The following is a 15,651-nucleotide window of genomic DNA, read 5'->3' on the forward strand; positions in this document are numbered from 1 at the left end:
TGAGATCAACCAAACGTAAACAAACAAAAGACCCAGAGTGACTCCATTCTGGCAGTCCCCAGAAACGCTAATCCCAGCGCTGTTGTTCAAATATCTCTGCCTAGTAAAGATAAGCATTTGCCAACAATTTCTCTCCCAATGCTTTATTTAACTAGAAAAATTGGCCCACCAAATATTTAAGTGAAAAATAAGAACAGCAATTATACTGCAAGTAAAATTCAAACCAGATACATAGGACCACAACTGACGGTTCCTTAGCTTTAGCTGGTAACGGGTATTTTATCTCTCTCAGCTGTACCTAGGGATAAGCCAGCATCATAGCACTGTGGGTAATCAAACGTTACCTGTAGCACAAAACACATGGCATAAGTCTATTTACACTGAATTTCTCATAAGAGTTAAACAAACTACTTTATTTTCACTCAATGAACCACTAACAGGTTTGCTAAAAAGCAAAAGTTTTGCTAGAAAACCTATCGCCATAAACCCTTGGAATATTTAAGTTGTAAAGTAGATTTTGGTTCTTAGGTGTCGAGAGATTTACTTTCACTGACAACTCTTAAGCGAGGTGTTTGACGCGTTTGAAAGACAATCCATGCAAATGCATGGGCTCCATCTAGTGGTTACGCTGAGCACGCCTAGCGGAGATTCTCGCTTCAAAATACTTGAGCCAGCGCTACTTGAACCACTCCTGGCCACAAAGGCGGGGAGCCAGTGCGGCGCAGCCTTCCCGCGGGGAAATGGGCAGTGTCCCCTCGACGGCGTCCTTCCTCATCCCACTCAGCAGTGGGCGATGTGGATGCCGGGGTTGGAGAACCTGACCGCCCCTCCCGCGCCGACCCAATCCCGTCCGCACCCCTCGATTATCAAGGATGCCCAGAGCCACGGTCCTCACCTCGCCCGCGGGCTGCCGAGGCCCCTCTGACGCCATTGCCCGCAGATGGGAGGCGGCCTGGCCTAGAAAGGCAAAAGCCGCCCCCGGCTGAACAGGAGCGAAGCACTCCTCCTCATCACTGTTCCGCTTTCCGAGCGGACGCCAGGAAGTGCGTCACAGAAACGCGCCGGCCCGCCCTGTTCCCGGTAGGGAGTGCCAGCCGCCTCGGCTGCGGTAGTTCAAGCTCCACCCCGGAAGGTGGGCGGCTCCTGCATACCTTCCTCTTTTGGCAAAGGCAATGAGTAGCACTCGGGATGAGGGAGGACCAGACCCGAATGAGAGTCCACACAGGGTAGTGGGACCTGTAGCGGGGTGGGAGTGTGATAGGTTGGGGACTTAGAAGTGCATACCGCCAAGTTCTAGACCTAGAAAATCACCAAGACTTGGTGTCCTAACTTCAGGAACTTAAAGCACTTTGGAAGTAACCACAGAAAAGAATTCCAAAATTGCCTTGTTTTCACCAACTAGCTGTTAACTGTTAGGAAGGGTGCTGGGAAAGGGAGAGAGATAAAAATAGTAGTCTGATTTTCCAGGAGGGAACAATGCCATCCAGAAGGGAGTTAAGTAGGGTGAAAAATGGACACGGGTCAAGGGTCACGTGGAGGTGAGGGAAGTTGCGGGGAGGACAAGAGAAACTCCTGATTTGCACTGGAGCTGGGAGGAAGATGTAGGAATTATTTAAGGTTGCTGCCAAGGTAGGTTATTTGACTCGTAGAAATTGATTAGACTCAAAATCCTAGGCTTAAGGGTTAACTCTAGGAAACCTGTACCTTGCACGGAGAGGGATTGAGTAACTACCAAGTACAGTATTTCAAGCAGGAAAAATGCAGGTAGCTCTATTTCTTCAGATTTCTGTGTGGTTAAACATGTCTGCACAGTCAAACCTCCAGAGCTTGGAGAGATGCAGGGTTTGGCGACAGTAATCAGTGCTGGAGGTCGTGGAGGGGGCCATCCCCATAACCTCTCAGGTATTGTTTGGTCTGCCCTAAATGCAATAAAGGTTACTCAGCAATTCTGTCGTCTGTTGACTTGCTAGCTTAGACCTCTAACTGATGGGTCCCCTAAGGCAGTTCTAGGTTCCTTCAGTCTTTATGGTACTTGTGTAAAGGCACCCCTTTCTAAAGGAGGACATACAGAGGACCACCTAATTGCAGTCTTGTTTACCATAAGCTTATTTTTAAAGGAATCTCCAGCATACCAGTAAAGATAGACTGCATTATCTTTAAAATATTACCCTGGCAGCTAAAAAAGGCAACTTTACAGACTCAAAATAAAATACCTATGGCATGAAGGGGTTTTACAGTGCTTTCAAACTTTAAAAAATGCTGTTGTATTTTATAGGAAACATCTCCACCTGGCAAAGAGAGAAACAGGGTTAAGTGGTTTCTTCCAAGGCCAATAGATGTAGCAGTTAAGTGGAAGCAGCTCAGAGTATTAAGTTGGGTTCCTTCCTCTTCAAATGAAGGCCCTAAACAATTAGCTCTAGTGAATTTATCCCTGGTTCTTGGTTTCTTCATAAGTAAATTAACCTCATCACACCAAGCTGTTTTAAATCCCTTTAATTATTTGCTCAGGGCCAAAATCATCAAACTGAAATCATCCAAAAACTTCTAATCATGAATTAACTTTAAATAAACTTTAATAACTTCACACAGTGATAAATGCAACATACAAACTTTATTTAACAAAAGTAACATGTAAAGTCAAACAGGCACTTACATTAAGAGTTAACTAGAAGAAATTTTAAACATCTTACAGTAACCTACTTGCAGTTGCATTTAACTGAGCTCTGTTGCTGTGAAGAATACAGCTCATGCACAGGTATGGATGAATGATTTGTACATTTTTTCAAGTATTCACTGAATACTACCTTATATACACATATACATTAAATTTGAAAAAGATTTAATTGACGATTCCCAGATATTCTTCATTTTTGTTGCTCTTTTGGAAGAGGTCGTCTAAAGAGAAGAATATGTGGTTCTGTGGAAAGAAAATGTTTTATATCATTTTAATATAATATGGTTACTTTTCACTCAAAATTCAAAGAATTCTCAGCTGAACCAAAATAAAGTAAAATAAACCTACTGTCAACTAGTGTTACTTACTGAGGTATCTGAAAACTTTGCTTAAAAGTCAGTCAACAGTAAACAGAAGAAAACAGCCTGATATTGAGAGTATTTCCCATGTGTTTTAGTTTTACCCACCCTAGAGAAAAGGGATGGTAAGCACAAAAGCTACTTTGGGGAGAATGGTTTCTACTTTTAGAATCTCAATTCCAGTATAAACAAACAAACAGATAAATAAATAAGGAGAATAGTTATCTCTGTGGGGTAAAGACACTGACAGCTCATTCAAAAACCACCAGCTTATGTAATGTACTGGGATCTACCCCAGTACATTATTTCATTGTGAGGAGGTGGCCTAGGAATCTACAATTACGTTCTCCTCCGTTGCTTTTGTATTGTCTGGAGAACACCTCTTGATCTCTAACATACTTACATGCCTAGTTGTGATTCTTAAAAGAGTTATTGATATTGCTACTGCTGCTTTTCCTTACCAGGAGTGGAAAACAAGATAGCTTTAGGCCCACCTAACACAACTTCTGTAGTATGAACAACTTCAAACTTTGTTCAAAGCATTTTACATCTTAACTTCTTGACTTTAGATTTACTGATATAACCCATAAGTAGAATTAAACCCCACAAAGTTTTAGTTTACAGTTTAGTTAATCTGGGAAACTGGTAAATACCACTTACACATTCATAATATATAACAAAGGCAGCACATTTAAATTCACTGGCCATTTCATCTATTTAATCTCACATACAATTTCCCTTTAATAGAAGGCTAAAAGACAAATCACTTCAAATTGCATAAGTTTCTGTACATAAACTTGAAAAAAATAACCTATTTATTTATAGACAGGAGAAGGGAGAAAGAGGGAAAGAAACATCAGAGAAGTGAGAGAAGGAATCTACAGTTAATCTACAATTAATCTCCTGCAACCTAGGCATGGACCAAAACCCTGACCAAAAATGGAACCGGCGACCTTCCACAGGAGGACACCCAACCAACAGCCACACACCGGATCTAGGCTTCCCTACATAAAATTTAAGGACACTTAAGTTGTCTTTAAATAAGTTCTTAGGTTTCCAAAGAAGGGATAACAGAATACTGAATATGTTTACAGTAAAATAAGATGAATAACATTGACACAATTTTTCAAAAGAAGAATAGCCTAATTTCTTACTCAATTTTTGCATGAGAGAAAAATGCCTTATTTTCACTCGTGTGGTATTTTATTTATTGTAAAATTGGAACCCTCTCTAGAGAGGAAAAGAATCAAGTCATTCAAAAGTAGTCAAAACTATCAGTTACTTTAAAATATCACTGAATGTCAGCTTTACTAAAAAATTTTCAACAACCACAACAGCTACTATTCTAATTCAGTTAATGCTTTCCCAAATAGAAAACTTACCTGGCTCATGAATCATGTAATGAACCCATCCTAGACTCTGTTGGACACCAAGTCTCCTCCACTCCTCTTCAGACATCAGATGGGTTTTGGGTACTTGTTTGGAAAGTTCTCTGGGTAACATGACATGCCTGTTGAAAGACACAGCCAAGCATTAGTGCTTTGTGCAAATATGCCTTCTACCATTGTGATCACTTGACACATCTTTAGGATACTCAAAATTTGAGGTTTTTTGTCCTCAAAGTTCTTTAAAGCAACTGGCATATTGTGTCAATTGGCATCAGTCTTGAGAACTACAATCTGAACTACCTTCAATTCTGATTTTTAATGGCCTATGTTCAAATTAGGGAAGGATATGCAGACCAAAACCAGAAGGCATTCATTTAGGATTAACTTCTTTTCCCACCAGAGGGCTTACAAGTTGTCTGAATGTTCAAAACTAATTTGGAGCCCTGGCTGGTGTAGTTCAGTGGATTGAGCGTGGGCCTGTGAACCAAAGGATGGCAGTTCGATTCCCAGTGAGGGCACATGCCTGGGTTGCAGGCCAGTTCCCAGTGGGGGACACATGAGAGGCAACCACACAGTGATGTTTCTCTCCCTCTCTCTGAAAATAAAATAAAAAAGTTAAAAAAAAAAACTAATTTGGACACACAATTACCCAAAAAATATCCAGACTATGTGTGGCCATGTGACTAAATCCTGGGCAATGGGATATAAGCACAAAATAGGTAATTTATGGAAAATGTCTGCAAAAGGAAAGAATATGCCCAATTCTTTTATCTCTTTCCTGTTGATTATGAAGATTAACCTGATTAGGAAGCTAGAGAAGCCATATATAAGAACACAGAAAATATTATAAATTGAGGATGGTCCCTGGTTGTGGCGCTGTCAATCCAGCCTCGTGGAGCCTTTTACATAAAGGAGAAAAAAAATACTCATTTGTTAATAGTTAATTTGGGTTTTCCTATTACTTAACATTTTAGATTTGTAGCATAATCAAATCCTTGTATACTCCAGAAGTTGCTTTATACTTTGTTCAGAATCAAAAGTAAAAAACACTAATCACATATACACATCTATCTTGCAACCTTCAGTTTTCTAATAAGTTAATTGACCTATATATCCAAAACTTTTTTTAGGAAGGCATGTAATATTCTTCAATGTGAAGAACACATAAAACTGTAGCTTTGTTAAATTCTCAAACACAAATCTGCACCACCCCTTCTTATTTAATTACAATACAAAGATCTTCATTAAAGAAAATCAGTTCCTAGCACCATTTCCAGTTATCAGTATTCGTTTGACACAGTCATCCATAACCACCAACCAAACTTTATTTTACTAATATAGGATATCTGTATTTGTGAATCAGTTGGCTAGGGGTGAGAAAGGCGCAATCTGGTTACTTTCTGGCACACTTTCTAGGAAAAGTAAACCCTTAACCCATCATAAGACTGATGTATGATGATGTATCAACCTAGTCTGTGGCTGGTTAGTTAAGTACCAATTTCAAATTATTTGAAGAACAAAATTTTTGTTCATAATACAGCCTTGGCGCGACTGTATTATGTAGCTAGACTGCCATAAAGTCAAGTCATATGCTTACTGTCATCGTTGGTTAAAATTTCTCCAATTCCCATGAACTACATGGTGAATCTTAGCAACACTTATCAGCTACCTCATTCATTCTTAAAATGCTGCTTTAACAACTACTTTTAAGGTTCTGAAATAACAGAACAATCAGTTCGATTGTTATCTTCTATCACGTTGTTAATTAGTCTCAAAAAGAACTGTAATGCTAATTATAATTAGATCTATCCTTATTTATGTGTATTTACATAAATGTATCAACATGTTATTCTGATAGAAGTCACAACCCCTAACTTTTCCAGAAACCATGGAAACAGGCTTATCATTGAGACGTGATTATAAAGGAAAAATTTGTAAGTTGCTTCAAGTTCACATAGAAATTATACCTGTATTTCATTGCATGGAGATACTATCTAGCTATGTGTAGGAGTAATTATTTCCAAAACTCAATTTTTATTTCAGTACATGGGCTTGTCATGGAGAAGGTAAAGACAAACATAAACAACAAAGGAGCTACTAGATGTGATTAGGAGGGCCCAACAGAAGCTGTGGATTAAGATTTTTAAAATACTAATTTACAGTTTTTATAAATTTAAATCTACACATCCTATAATAGTTGTTCCAGGTGCTATTTTAAAGAACTAAGTTTTTAAGAACCTAAGTGTAAATAAAGGGAATAGAAAATTAAGTTTGCATTTACACATACACAAAAAATCTAAGATGTACATAATAGCAATGGCAAAAAAATAAACCCTTTTGAAGTTCACATCACATGCTGCACTGCCATATACAAACTTCCCTAGAATCACACCTCTCTGCTTTTATTATCAACAACTGATATGCCTCTAAAACAGCTCTAAAGATTAATTACTGTTCTGTTTCTATTGTACAAAGGTAAGTGGCTTGGCTAAGAAGGACCATCATTTTAAATTAATAATGGATTAGAAATATATCACTTTAAATATATCAGGATTTTTTCCTATACATAATAAACACAAACTACTAACTAAATTTGGCTAAAATTTTGATAGCACAGTCTACTTACCTAGTGCTCATCAATGATTGTTGGTTTGTTAAAACTAAAAAATGAAACTACTCCCGAATAGTGTCTTAATTTGTATAGACCGATGTTTCAGAATTAATTTTTTCCCCAGGTTTTAGAGAGAATACGGTCTACATTCTGTCCATTGTCTATCCCCAATGTCAACCAATATTGTCTATTGGTCGACATCACATAATTGAACGTTATTCCAACATATTACAACATCCAGGCTGTGTACTTCGTACTTACCGTGCTTAAAAAATGATCGACTTCAAATTCAGACCCAGAAAAACGTATTTTTCTGATTGTAGTATAAAACAATGTATTACTAATCTCTAAAGCCCTGCTTTTCTTCTGAGAATACAGATTTCCAACACAACTAGAGACACACACCAAACTTCATATTCTTTCTTCCTCAAATAACATTCTTAGAAATATAACTTCAAAGAGCAGCATATAGAAAACAAGGTTACTACCTGACTTCAGAATCAAGCTCTCCAGGCACCACCCAGGAGGAGGACGGCCAGGGTCAAACCGGTCTTTGAAGCCACGCCCCAAGTAAGTCTTCAGACAATAAGACCAATAAATAACGTATTTCTTCCCTCCCACGAGTTGCTAACTTTAAAGATTAATTTCAGCATGTTTGTTCTAGTGCATCACATCACGATGCCAAGGCCAAAAAGTCCTCAAAGCGAAGATTACTTGGCCAGTATGCACTAGCAGAAAAAAAAAAACGTCGGTAGTCCTCTCAAATTCTCCATTTGATCTGGAAAGGAACCCCTTTCAATAATGCCCTTGGTCATCATAGTTAACGCACAAAAGGCTACGAAGATCATCCCCCCAAATTTTCAAATCCCAGTCAATATGCCAAGTTTTCGGGGATTCCCCTTCTAGGTCGATTTTAGTATCACTAACGTCGAAACAACAAGAACAAAAACTGTTCACGTTAACAAGCTAAAATCACCTTCCTACCTTCCACCTGATAATGACTGCAATAATGCTAATTAGTTCGCGATTCTCGGGAACCGTGGCACCAGTGGAGGAGGCGGGCTCTCGCCGCCGGCTGTCCGCCACTGTTCAACCCAGAGGGCCGACACGACTGTGGCTGAAAACCAAGGTCTACTGCTGCCCTTCCGCCCGTTCCCTCTAAAGCAGCAACTCAGAAGCGGCCCCAACCCCGCTCCTGCCTCAGCCTTTTCACAAAAGGAACAAAGAGCGGGGGCCGGACAGGCCCGCAGAAGCGAGAAGGGAATGTTCCAGCTCCGACGGTTCCCGACGCGCTTCTATCTCGACAGCCTGGATCTCGATAGGAATCCTACTCCAACTACCCGCAACCACCTGGCCTGACTTCCGGTACCATCAGAACCCCGGCCGCCCGGATGAAGGAGCCCGCCTGAAGCCGCTCACCGGTATTCGTAGTGCTCGTCGAAGTATTTGTCTGAGTAGTAGATCTGTTTGTGGGCCATCCTGCCAGAAGGTGAAAGACGCAAAGAGGGAGCGATGGGGCAGAAAGAATGGACTCAACCCCACGCAACTACCTTCCGCGTCTGAACGAGATAACGACTCGACTGCGACTAACCGACAACTGGTCGAACAATCTCGGTTTGAATCCGACAGCCCGCCGTTGATTGGAAGGAGAAACTGACCAATCATCTTTTACGCAAACTGCGGGAAGGCGGGGCCAGCTTCCAACCTATTGTCAGCGCTCCTCCGCATTGTTCACTACCAAGATCAGCCACTCAGAAGCCTGTTGCGAGGTTGCCGGAGGGAAGAAGTGGATGATTGGCAGGGCGTGGAGGTGGAGCGCTTCCAGGAGGTAGGAGCGTCACTTCTAAGGGCGAAGTCGAGACGTTAAAGGTCGCAAAGCGCGTGCGTAGGAGTTTCGAACGTTCCAGGTCTGTAGAACCGTTAGGCCGACGAACCTGCAGGACCTGTGAGAGATTGTGGGATTTGGCGAGACCTGGGCGGGGCTACACGCCCCGCGGCAGCTTACTGGCAGGCCCGAATCCCTGTCCCTGGGCTGGCGTTCGCGTCTCAAGTCTGTGGGAGGTGGGGAAAGCGAGCGGGCTACGTTACGCTGCGGCAAGTCCAGGATTGGGAAGGGTGAGAGGACGAGGCCTGGTTTGGGGAATAGGGACGCGGAGAAGTTGAGGTTGAGCTCCATGGAACGTTTCAGAAGTCAGACAAGGTGCTGCTTGGTTGGCGAGTCCTGGGCCTATCCCGGGAGGCCCGACTTTAGGTAAAACCTGTGTTCTCACTCCGTGCGCACACTCGGATAACTACCCTGTGGGTACGCATGTATATGCGTGTTTTCTAAGTGGGAAAGTATAAAAAGACTCCTAAAAATGACACTGTTAAATACTGGGATTAAAAGTGGTTTTTAAACGTTCTTTTGGCTCCTAGTATTGAACTCTAAATAAAGTTGCTGGGGGGAAAATGCCGAGATATATGCTGGTTCTTTTAGGTGACAATTAAAAATTGTCTTTAGTATTTTTCATATTCCCCCAGATGAGCATGTTATTTTTGTAGTAACAGAGCCTGATTCAGTGTTAGTTGCCGCACCGTGCTGATGAGATTGTAGATGGGCCCTGCAGCTCTCCAACACCAGGTGGACCTTTAACTTTAAGTGTTCTGAAAGGGCTTCCTTATACCTTGCACTCCGGAGGTCCCGCTTTCCCCATTCCTCTACCTCCTTGCATCCTTCGGGTTTCCAACCCCGACCACCGGGCTTTGCTGCGACTGCCTGGCCTCCCACTGTGCTGTTGCATATCTCAATAATCCAGGGTAGAGGGCATGTCTCTTGTTCACCACTCTGTACCCACAACATAGCAGAGTCCTTTGCAGATGAGCACTAAATTTAAAGTAATATGTAATAATGTATGCCTAAATAATCGGATGTGGTTGTGTACTGTGATGGTAAAGATGTAAATAAACTGTTAAGGGAGATGATTAGGGAAATCACTAACTTTCTGGCAGAAGCTGGGAAAGAAAAGCTTCCTAGGAGATGTATTTTTACAGAGATTTTGGAATTGTGGAAAATTTGCACACATAAAAGTGAAATAGTAGAATTAACTTGGGTGTACCAGTTATTTAATTCAGCAACAAATATATTGCCCTTCTTGTTTCATCTGTTCCCCTCTTTTTTGCTAGAATATTCTTAAAGAGATCTAAAGTAAAATATCATTTAGTCACAAATGATACTTTGTGTCTATCTCTGTCTTTATGGTGTACACCTCAAGAAAATTTTTAAAAAGTGACACCTGTTTTAGATTGATTCTGATTAACAGTTGTCTTTTTAAATGAGTCACTCCCCAACCTGGTTTTGAGTGATTGCTTTGTTGTGCTGTTATTTACTTTGCTTTTTCTGTAATCTTGTTTTGTTTCTTTTTTTTAATTTAACTTCATGGGGCATGCATGCCAACACTCCCCATCCCCAGATCCTTGATGGTGGCAGGGATAAGACATAGGGAAAATCTGAGGGGCAGACTGGGCTAGGGGTCAGGAACCAGATGGTTGAAGCCCCATGCTGAGAACCCACCTGGGAAACAGTAGGAGGCAAGGCTTCATGTAAACTGAGTCTCCCATCCATCAGTGCGAGCTCTCTTGTCCCACCAGACTTCACTTACAAAACATAAAATTTATTTTTTAAATATATTTTATTGATTATACCATTACAGTTGTTGTTCTATTCCCCGCCTTCATTCTCCTCCACCCTGCACACCTCCTCCCCCACCATTCCCCCCCTTTAGTTTATGACCACGTGTCTTAAGTTCATTAGATTGTATATTTCCCCTACTATTCTTGCCCTCCCCCTATCTATTTTCTACCTACTGTCTATGCTACTTATTCTCTACACCTTCTTGCCTGTAAGGTCTCTTTTGAGAAATCCTCTGACAGTCACATGGGAACTCCTTTGTAGATGACTGTCCCCTTCTCTCTCTCTGCTTCTAGGATTCTCTCCTTCATTTTAATCTTGGGCAATGTAATTATGATGAGTCTTGGTGTGTTCCTTCTTGGGTCCAACTTCTTTGGGACTCTCTGAGCTTCCTGGATTTCCTGGAAGTCTGTTTCCTTTGTCAGACTGGGGAAGTTCTCCTTTATTATTTGTTCAAATAAGTTTTCCACTCGTGGCTGTTTCTTTTCCCCTTCTGGTACCTCTATAATTCGGATGTTGGAACGTTTAAAGATGTCCTGGAGGTTCCTAAGCCTCTCCTCATTTTTTTAATTTTTTATTTATCTATCTTTAGAGGGGAAGGGAAGGAGAGAAGAAGGAAACATCAATGTATGGTTGCTTCTCGTACATCCCCTGCAGGGAACTGGCTCCTGCCGGAAACTGGCCTGCAACCCAAGCATGTGCCCTGACTGGGAATCGAACCGCGATTGTCTGGTTCACAGGCCCGCGCTCAATTCATTTTTTTGAATTTGTGTTTCTTTATTCTTTTCTGGTTGGATGTTTCGTCCTTCCTTCAGGTTCACTCCCTTGATTTGAGTCCCAGTTTCCTTTCCACCACTGTTGGTTTCCTGTGCATTTCCCTTCACTTCAATTAGTTTAGTCTTCATATGTTCCTCTAATTTGTGACTATAATCAACCAGTTCTGCCAGTTCTGAGCATCCTGATCACCAGTGTTTTGAACTGTGCATCTGAGAGGTTCGCTATTTCCTGGTCGCTTAGAGTTATTGGCTCTGGGGCTTTGAGTTCTTCTTGAGCCATATTTTGGACTGTTTGTGCCTGTTACGTATGAGGAGTGGAGCCCTAGGTGTTCACCAGGGCGGGGCAACTCAGTCACTGGGTTGTGATGCTGCATGTGGAGGCGGGGCCAAAGGAAAGCAATGGCGGTCCCTTCTGCCTCCTCCCGCCGCTGTCTCACTGCTCCCTCCTTTGCTGGGTTTATCTGCGCGCACGAATGTGCAACCGTGTTCAGCCTGCCCCGCAATCTCACTGGGTCCTCGATGCCACCCCAACTGCCCACGTGCCTGGGTTGCTTGGGTCGCCTGGGTCGCAGGATCCCTCCTGCTCGACCCTGCTCCAACTGCTGGCTCTGCCCCTCTCACCAGTCCTGGCCAAACGGTTCGTTGCTGTCGGACCTCCATATAGTTCAGTTCAGTTTTCTGTTCTTTGCCTGCGTCTTTGTTTACTAAACCTTTGTTGTATTCAAACTTGGTTGTGGGAGAAGGCACAGTGTTTCCACCTATCCCTCATCTTGGCGGAAGTCCCACAAAACATAAATTTAAAGATAAAATTAAATCATATCTGCTCTGCCAGATGTGAAGGTAGAGCATTAAACCCAAGTGCAGGGTCCTGTGTGAGTGCACTAGTTGCACACCATGAATTGCAACCAATTCAGTTTTTAAAAACATTCTTGCATAAAAGAATAAACTTTTCATAGGACTTGAAATGTTGGTAAAACTCTTCAGAAGACTTCTAATTACTGCTCCAATTTAACAGAGGGCTCATCAGTCTTTTTCTGACTTCTTGAGCCAATATAGGAAGTAAAAAGGAAGTATGTAAAGGTAACACTGAGGGACCAAGCAAAAACAAATAATAAAATAGCACACTTAAAGCCTAACATCAAATGTCACATACCTAGAAATAAATGTAAGATACACAATGACATGACAAGCAAAATTAGGAATTTTTGAGAGATCAAAGATTTGAATAAAGGAAGAGATATTCTGTGTTTGTGGTTAGGAAAATTTCATGTTTTAAAGACAAATTCTCTAACTTGGTCATGGAGTTTTTGTAATTCTAATTTTTAAAACACTTTCAAGGGACTTATTTAACTGACTAAAATGTACATGGAAGAGAAAAGGGCTAAAAATGGCAATGACATTTCAATGGATTAACATCATGATTTATTAAACTCTAGAAATTAAGACAGTGTAGCAGTCACTTATAAAGATTAAGATAACATGGTAGTGGATAAACAAGCAGACTGAGTTGTAACGGCCAGCTCAGGGTACTGTTTGCTGAAGTTTTATCATTGTTGTAGATACCCTTTAGATCATTTTAAGGATGTACTCATTCATTCCTAGTTTGCTAAATTTTTATCATAAGTAGATATTGTATGCTCTTGCATATTTTTAAAGTTTTTATTTTTTATTTAATTTTTTTCAGAATTATGAATATAAGTTGTAAATACTGTAAAGAGATGAAAGGATATTAATAACTGCAGCCTTAAGAATGAGTCAAATGGCAATGTTATTGAAAACTAAATAATTGAAATAGAAAATTCAACAACTAAATTGAAAGCATTATGCTAAAAAGTAAGAACACATTTAATGAGCCAAAGGATAGGGTTGTGTAACAGTCCTAAAAAAAACATCAGAAAGGGTAAAGAGAAGAACTCAAGGAGGCTAGAAGTAACAGCTGTCATTATTACAATAGTCGCAAATGGAGAGGAAAAAAAACAGAGGAGAGGAAATACTTGTACAAATAATGGTTGTGAATTCCTCAGCTTTAAGGAAAGATAAAAGACTATGGATTCAAAAGGCTTGTGGAGTGCTAATTGTATAGATAAGAAAAATATAACCAGAGAGATATTATAATGCAATTTAAGAACAACAAACAAAACTCTAAAAGCTTCCAGGGAGACATTACAGATTACACCTACAAAGCAACAAGAACAATTTAACAATGGCAATCTCCAAAGCAGCTCTGGACTCAAGAGGAAGATAGTTTACTTGTTCACAAAGGGTTGAATGAAAGAGTAGAAATGAATTCAAGACAAAATTTCACAATACAGTAAATCCTCACCTGACATCACTGATAGGTTTTTGTGAGACAGGCTAGTAAGCCAGGACAAGTAGAATAGAGAAACAGACATAGCTGAACAGACTGGTGGAGCAATTAACCATATGCAGAAGGCCACCTTCCTACAGATAACATCTAGGCCTCAGTTGTATTTCAGCTCTAGGCCCAGAAAAGCAGCAAAACCAGGTGGGGGACATTAGGACCAGTTGTAATGATAAGGACTCCTCCCCTCACATTGACCAGTCAGCAGAGACCACAACCCTCAAAGCATATCTGGAAAACTGATGAGTATTCTGCTGAAACCCTCCCCTGAGATAGCCCCAAAGATTCCCCACCTGCAAGAGAAAGATAAAATCTTTGACAAAAGACCTTCTAGGGAGCAACCCATGCTATTCCCTCCCCCACATNTCCCCCCCCCCCCCCCCCCCCCCCCCCCCGCCTCGCCTATTTTTTCTTCACAAGCATGCTGCTCCTTAACTGTAAGGGTCCCCAGGAGACTTTCAACCAGGGGAGAGCAATGGGCAGCAAGAGCTCAGCTGAGGCTAATCCCTTGTCTCTAAGATCCCCTTTTCTTTAACTTCCCAGTGAGTTAAGGCAGCCAAGCCTAGACTCTCCTGTTGCTTCTTCTATCCTAGGTCCTTGTTTTACTGCCCCCAGGTTCAAAAATATACCCTTTAGTTACCTGGATTCACATTGTGAAATTTTTCCTGCATAGTGTCAAGAACCCACACACTACTAGCTGGCCCTAGGTAGACCGACTCAGGGCCAGGTTCCCTATCCAGTAACATTTGTAAACTATGATGAAACCACTTTGACTACAGGCTAATATAAATAAGAATTAAATTCCTATTTCTGGTCACAAAAACCACCAAACTTCTAAATAAAGGCTGAGAAATACTCATAATATTAAACATTGAAATAAATATGAGCTATACATACATTTAAAACACTAATTTAAAAAAAGATCACTCTTTTCCAACCCACTTATTCCAGTCAAGGTTGTGGGTGGTAGGTAGCCCAACAGCTCAGGGCACAAATTGGGACCTACCCTGGACAGGACACCCTTTCATTGCAGGGAGCACTCATACCCATATCCACACTCACTCAGACTTGGCAAAATCTAAACACATCAGTTCACCTACTCTGCACATCTTTGGGATGTGGGAGGAAACCAATGCAGACAATGGGGTGAGTGTACAAACCTCAGAGAGACCATGACCCTGACCAGGTACAAAATGACGTCGAATGAAATTGTTATTTGAAGACCTGCTATATACTGAAAATAAAGCAAAGTGAGTAACTTAGTATATGTAGCACAGGAGCCCCAAAACCACCTGGAGGACTAGCATGTGGACACACTATTACTCCTGTTACAGTGGAGTGCACTAATTTTTATTTGGATTTATGCAAACAAACATTGTTATGAAAAGAATAACACTCATTAAGAGCCTCCAAATTCCAGAGGGATCAGATAGGGAGAAAAATGTAAATGCTTCAGTATTGCTAATAAAGGTATACTTAACAAATTACTTAAACAAAGTTTTCTTATGTCTGAAAAATGATTAAAAGTTAGCAATGTTTTTCAACAAAAAGTTATAAAAGCCACAATTATCTTCAGTTCATTTTTTTTAATTTATTTATTTATGTATCTTTAGAGGGGAAGGAGAGAGGGAGAGAAGCATCAATGTATGGTTGCCTTTTGTGCATCCCCTGCTGGGAGTTGGCCTGCAGGGAATCAGCCTGCAACCCAGGCATGTGCCCTGACTGGGAATCGAACCTCGATCCTCTGGTTCGCAGGTCTGTGCTCAATCCACTGAGCTACACCAGCCAGGGCCTGTTCATTTTGTCCCATAATT

The 15,651-nt window shown here is 41.1% G+C and overlaps 2 protein-coding genes across 8 annotated transcripts in view; both read right to left on the bottom strand.

Moving 5' to 3' along the window:
* Positions 1–1,034, bottom strand: part of SECISBP2 (SECIS binding protein 2) — a 43,297-nt gene extending 42,263 nt beyond the window's left edge. For all 7 annotated transcript variants that reach the window (XM_037034727.1, XM_037034726.1, XM_037034729.1 and 4 more), the window contains exon 1: positions 896–1,034. In XM_037034727.1, coding sequence (XP_036890622.1) covers positions 896–931 — 36 coding nt within the window. In that variant the 5' untranslated portion in view covers positions 932–1,034. The remainder of the gene's footprint in view (positions 1–895) is intronic.
* A 1,555-nt stretch (positions 1,035–2,589) lies between these two features.
* CKS2 (CDC28 protein kinase regulatory subunit 2) lies at positions 2,590–8,653 on the bottom strand. Its single transcript, XM_037034804.1, has 3 exons — positions 8,452–8,653; positions 4,416–4,543; positions 2,590–2,917 (listed from the first exon to the last, which is right to left on the bottom strand). The coding sequence occupies exons 1-3, from the start codon at positions 8,508–8,510 to the stop codon at positions 2,865–2,867; spliced, it is 240 nt and encodes a 79-aa protein (XP_036890699.1). The 5' UTR covers positions 8,511–8,653; the 3' UTR covers positions 2,590–2,864.
* Positions 8,654–15,651: the final 6,998 nt, after the last annotated feature.

This window comes from Sturnira hondurensis, unplaced genomic scaffold (genome assembly GCF_014824575.4).
Source record: "Sturnira hondurensis isolate 20B ecotype Veracruz unplaced genomic scaffold, ASM1482457v3 Scaffold0022201, whole genome shotgun sequence".
Lineage (NCBI taxonomy): Eukaryota > Metazoa > Chordata > Mammalia > Chiroptera > Phyllostomidae > Sturnira > Sturnira hondurensis.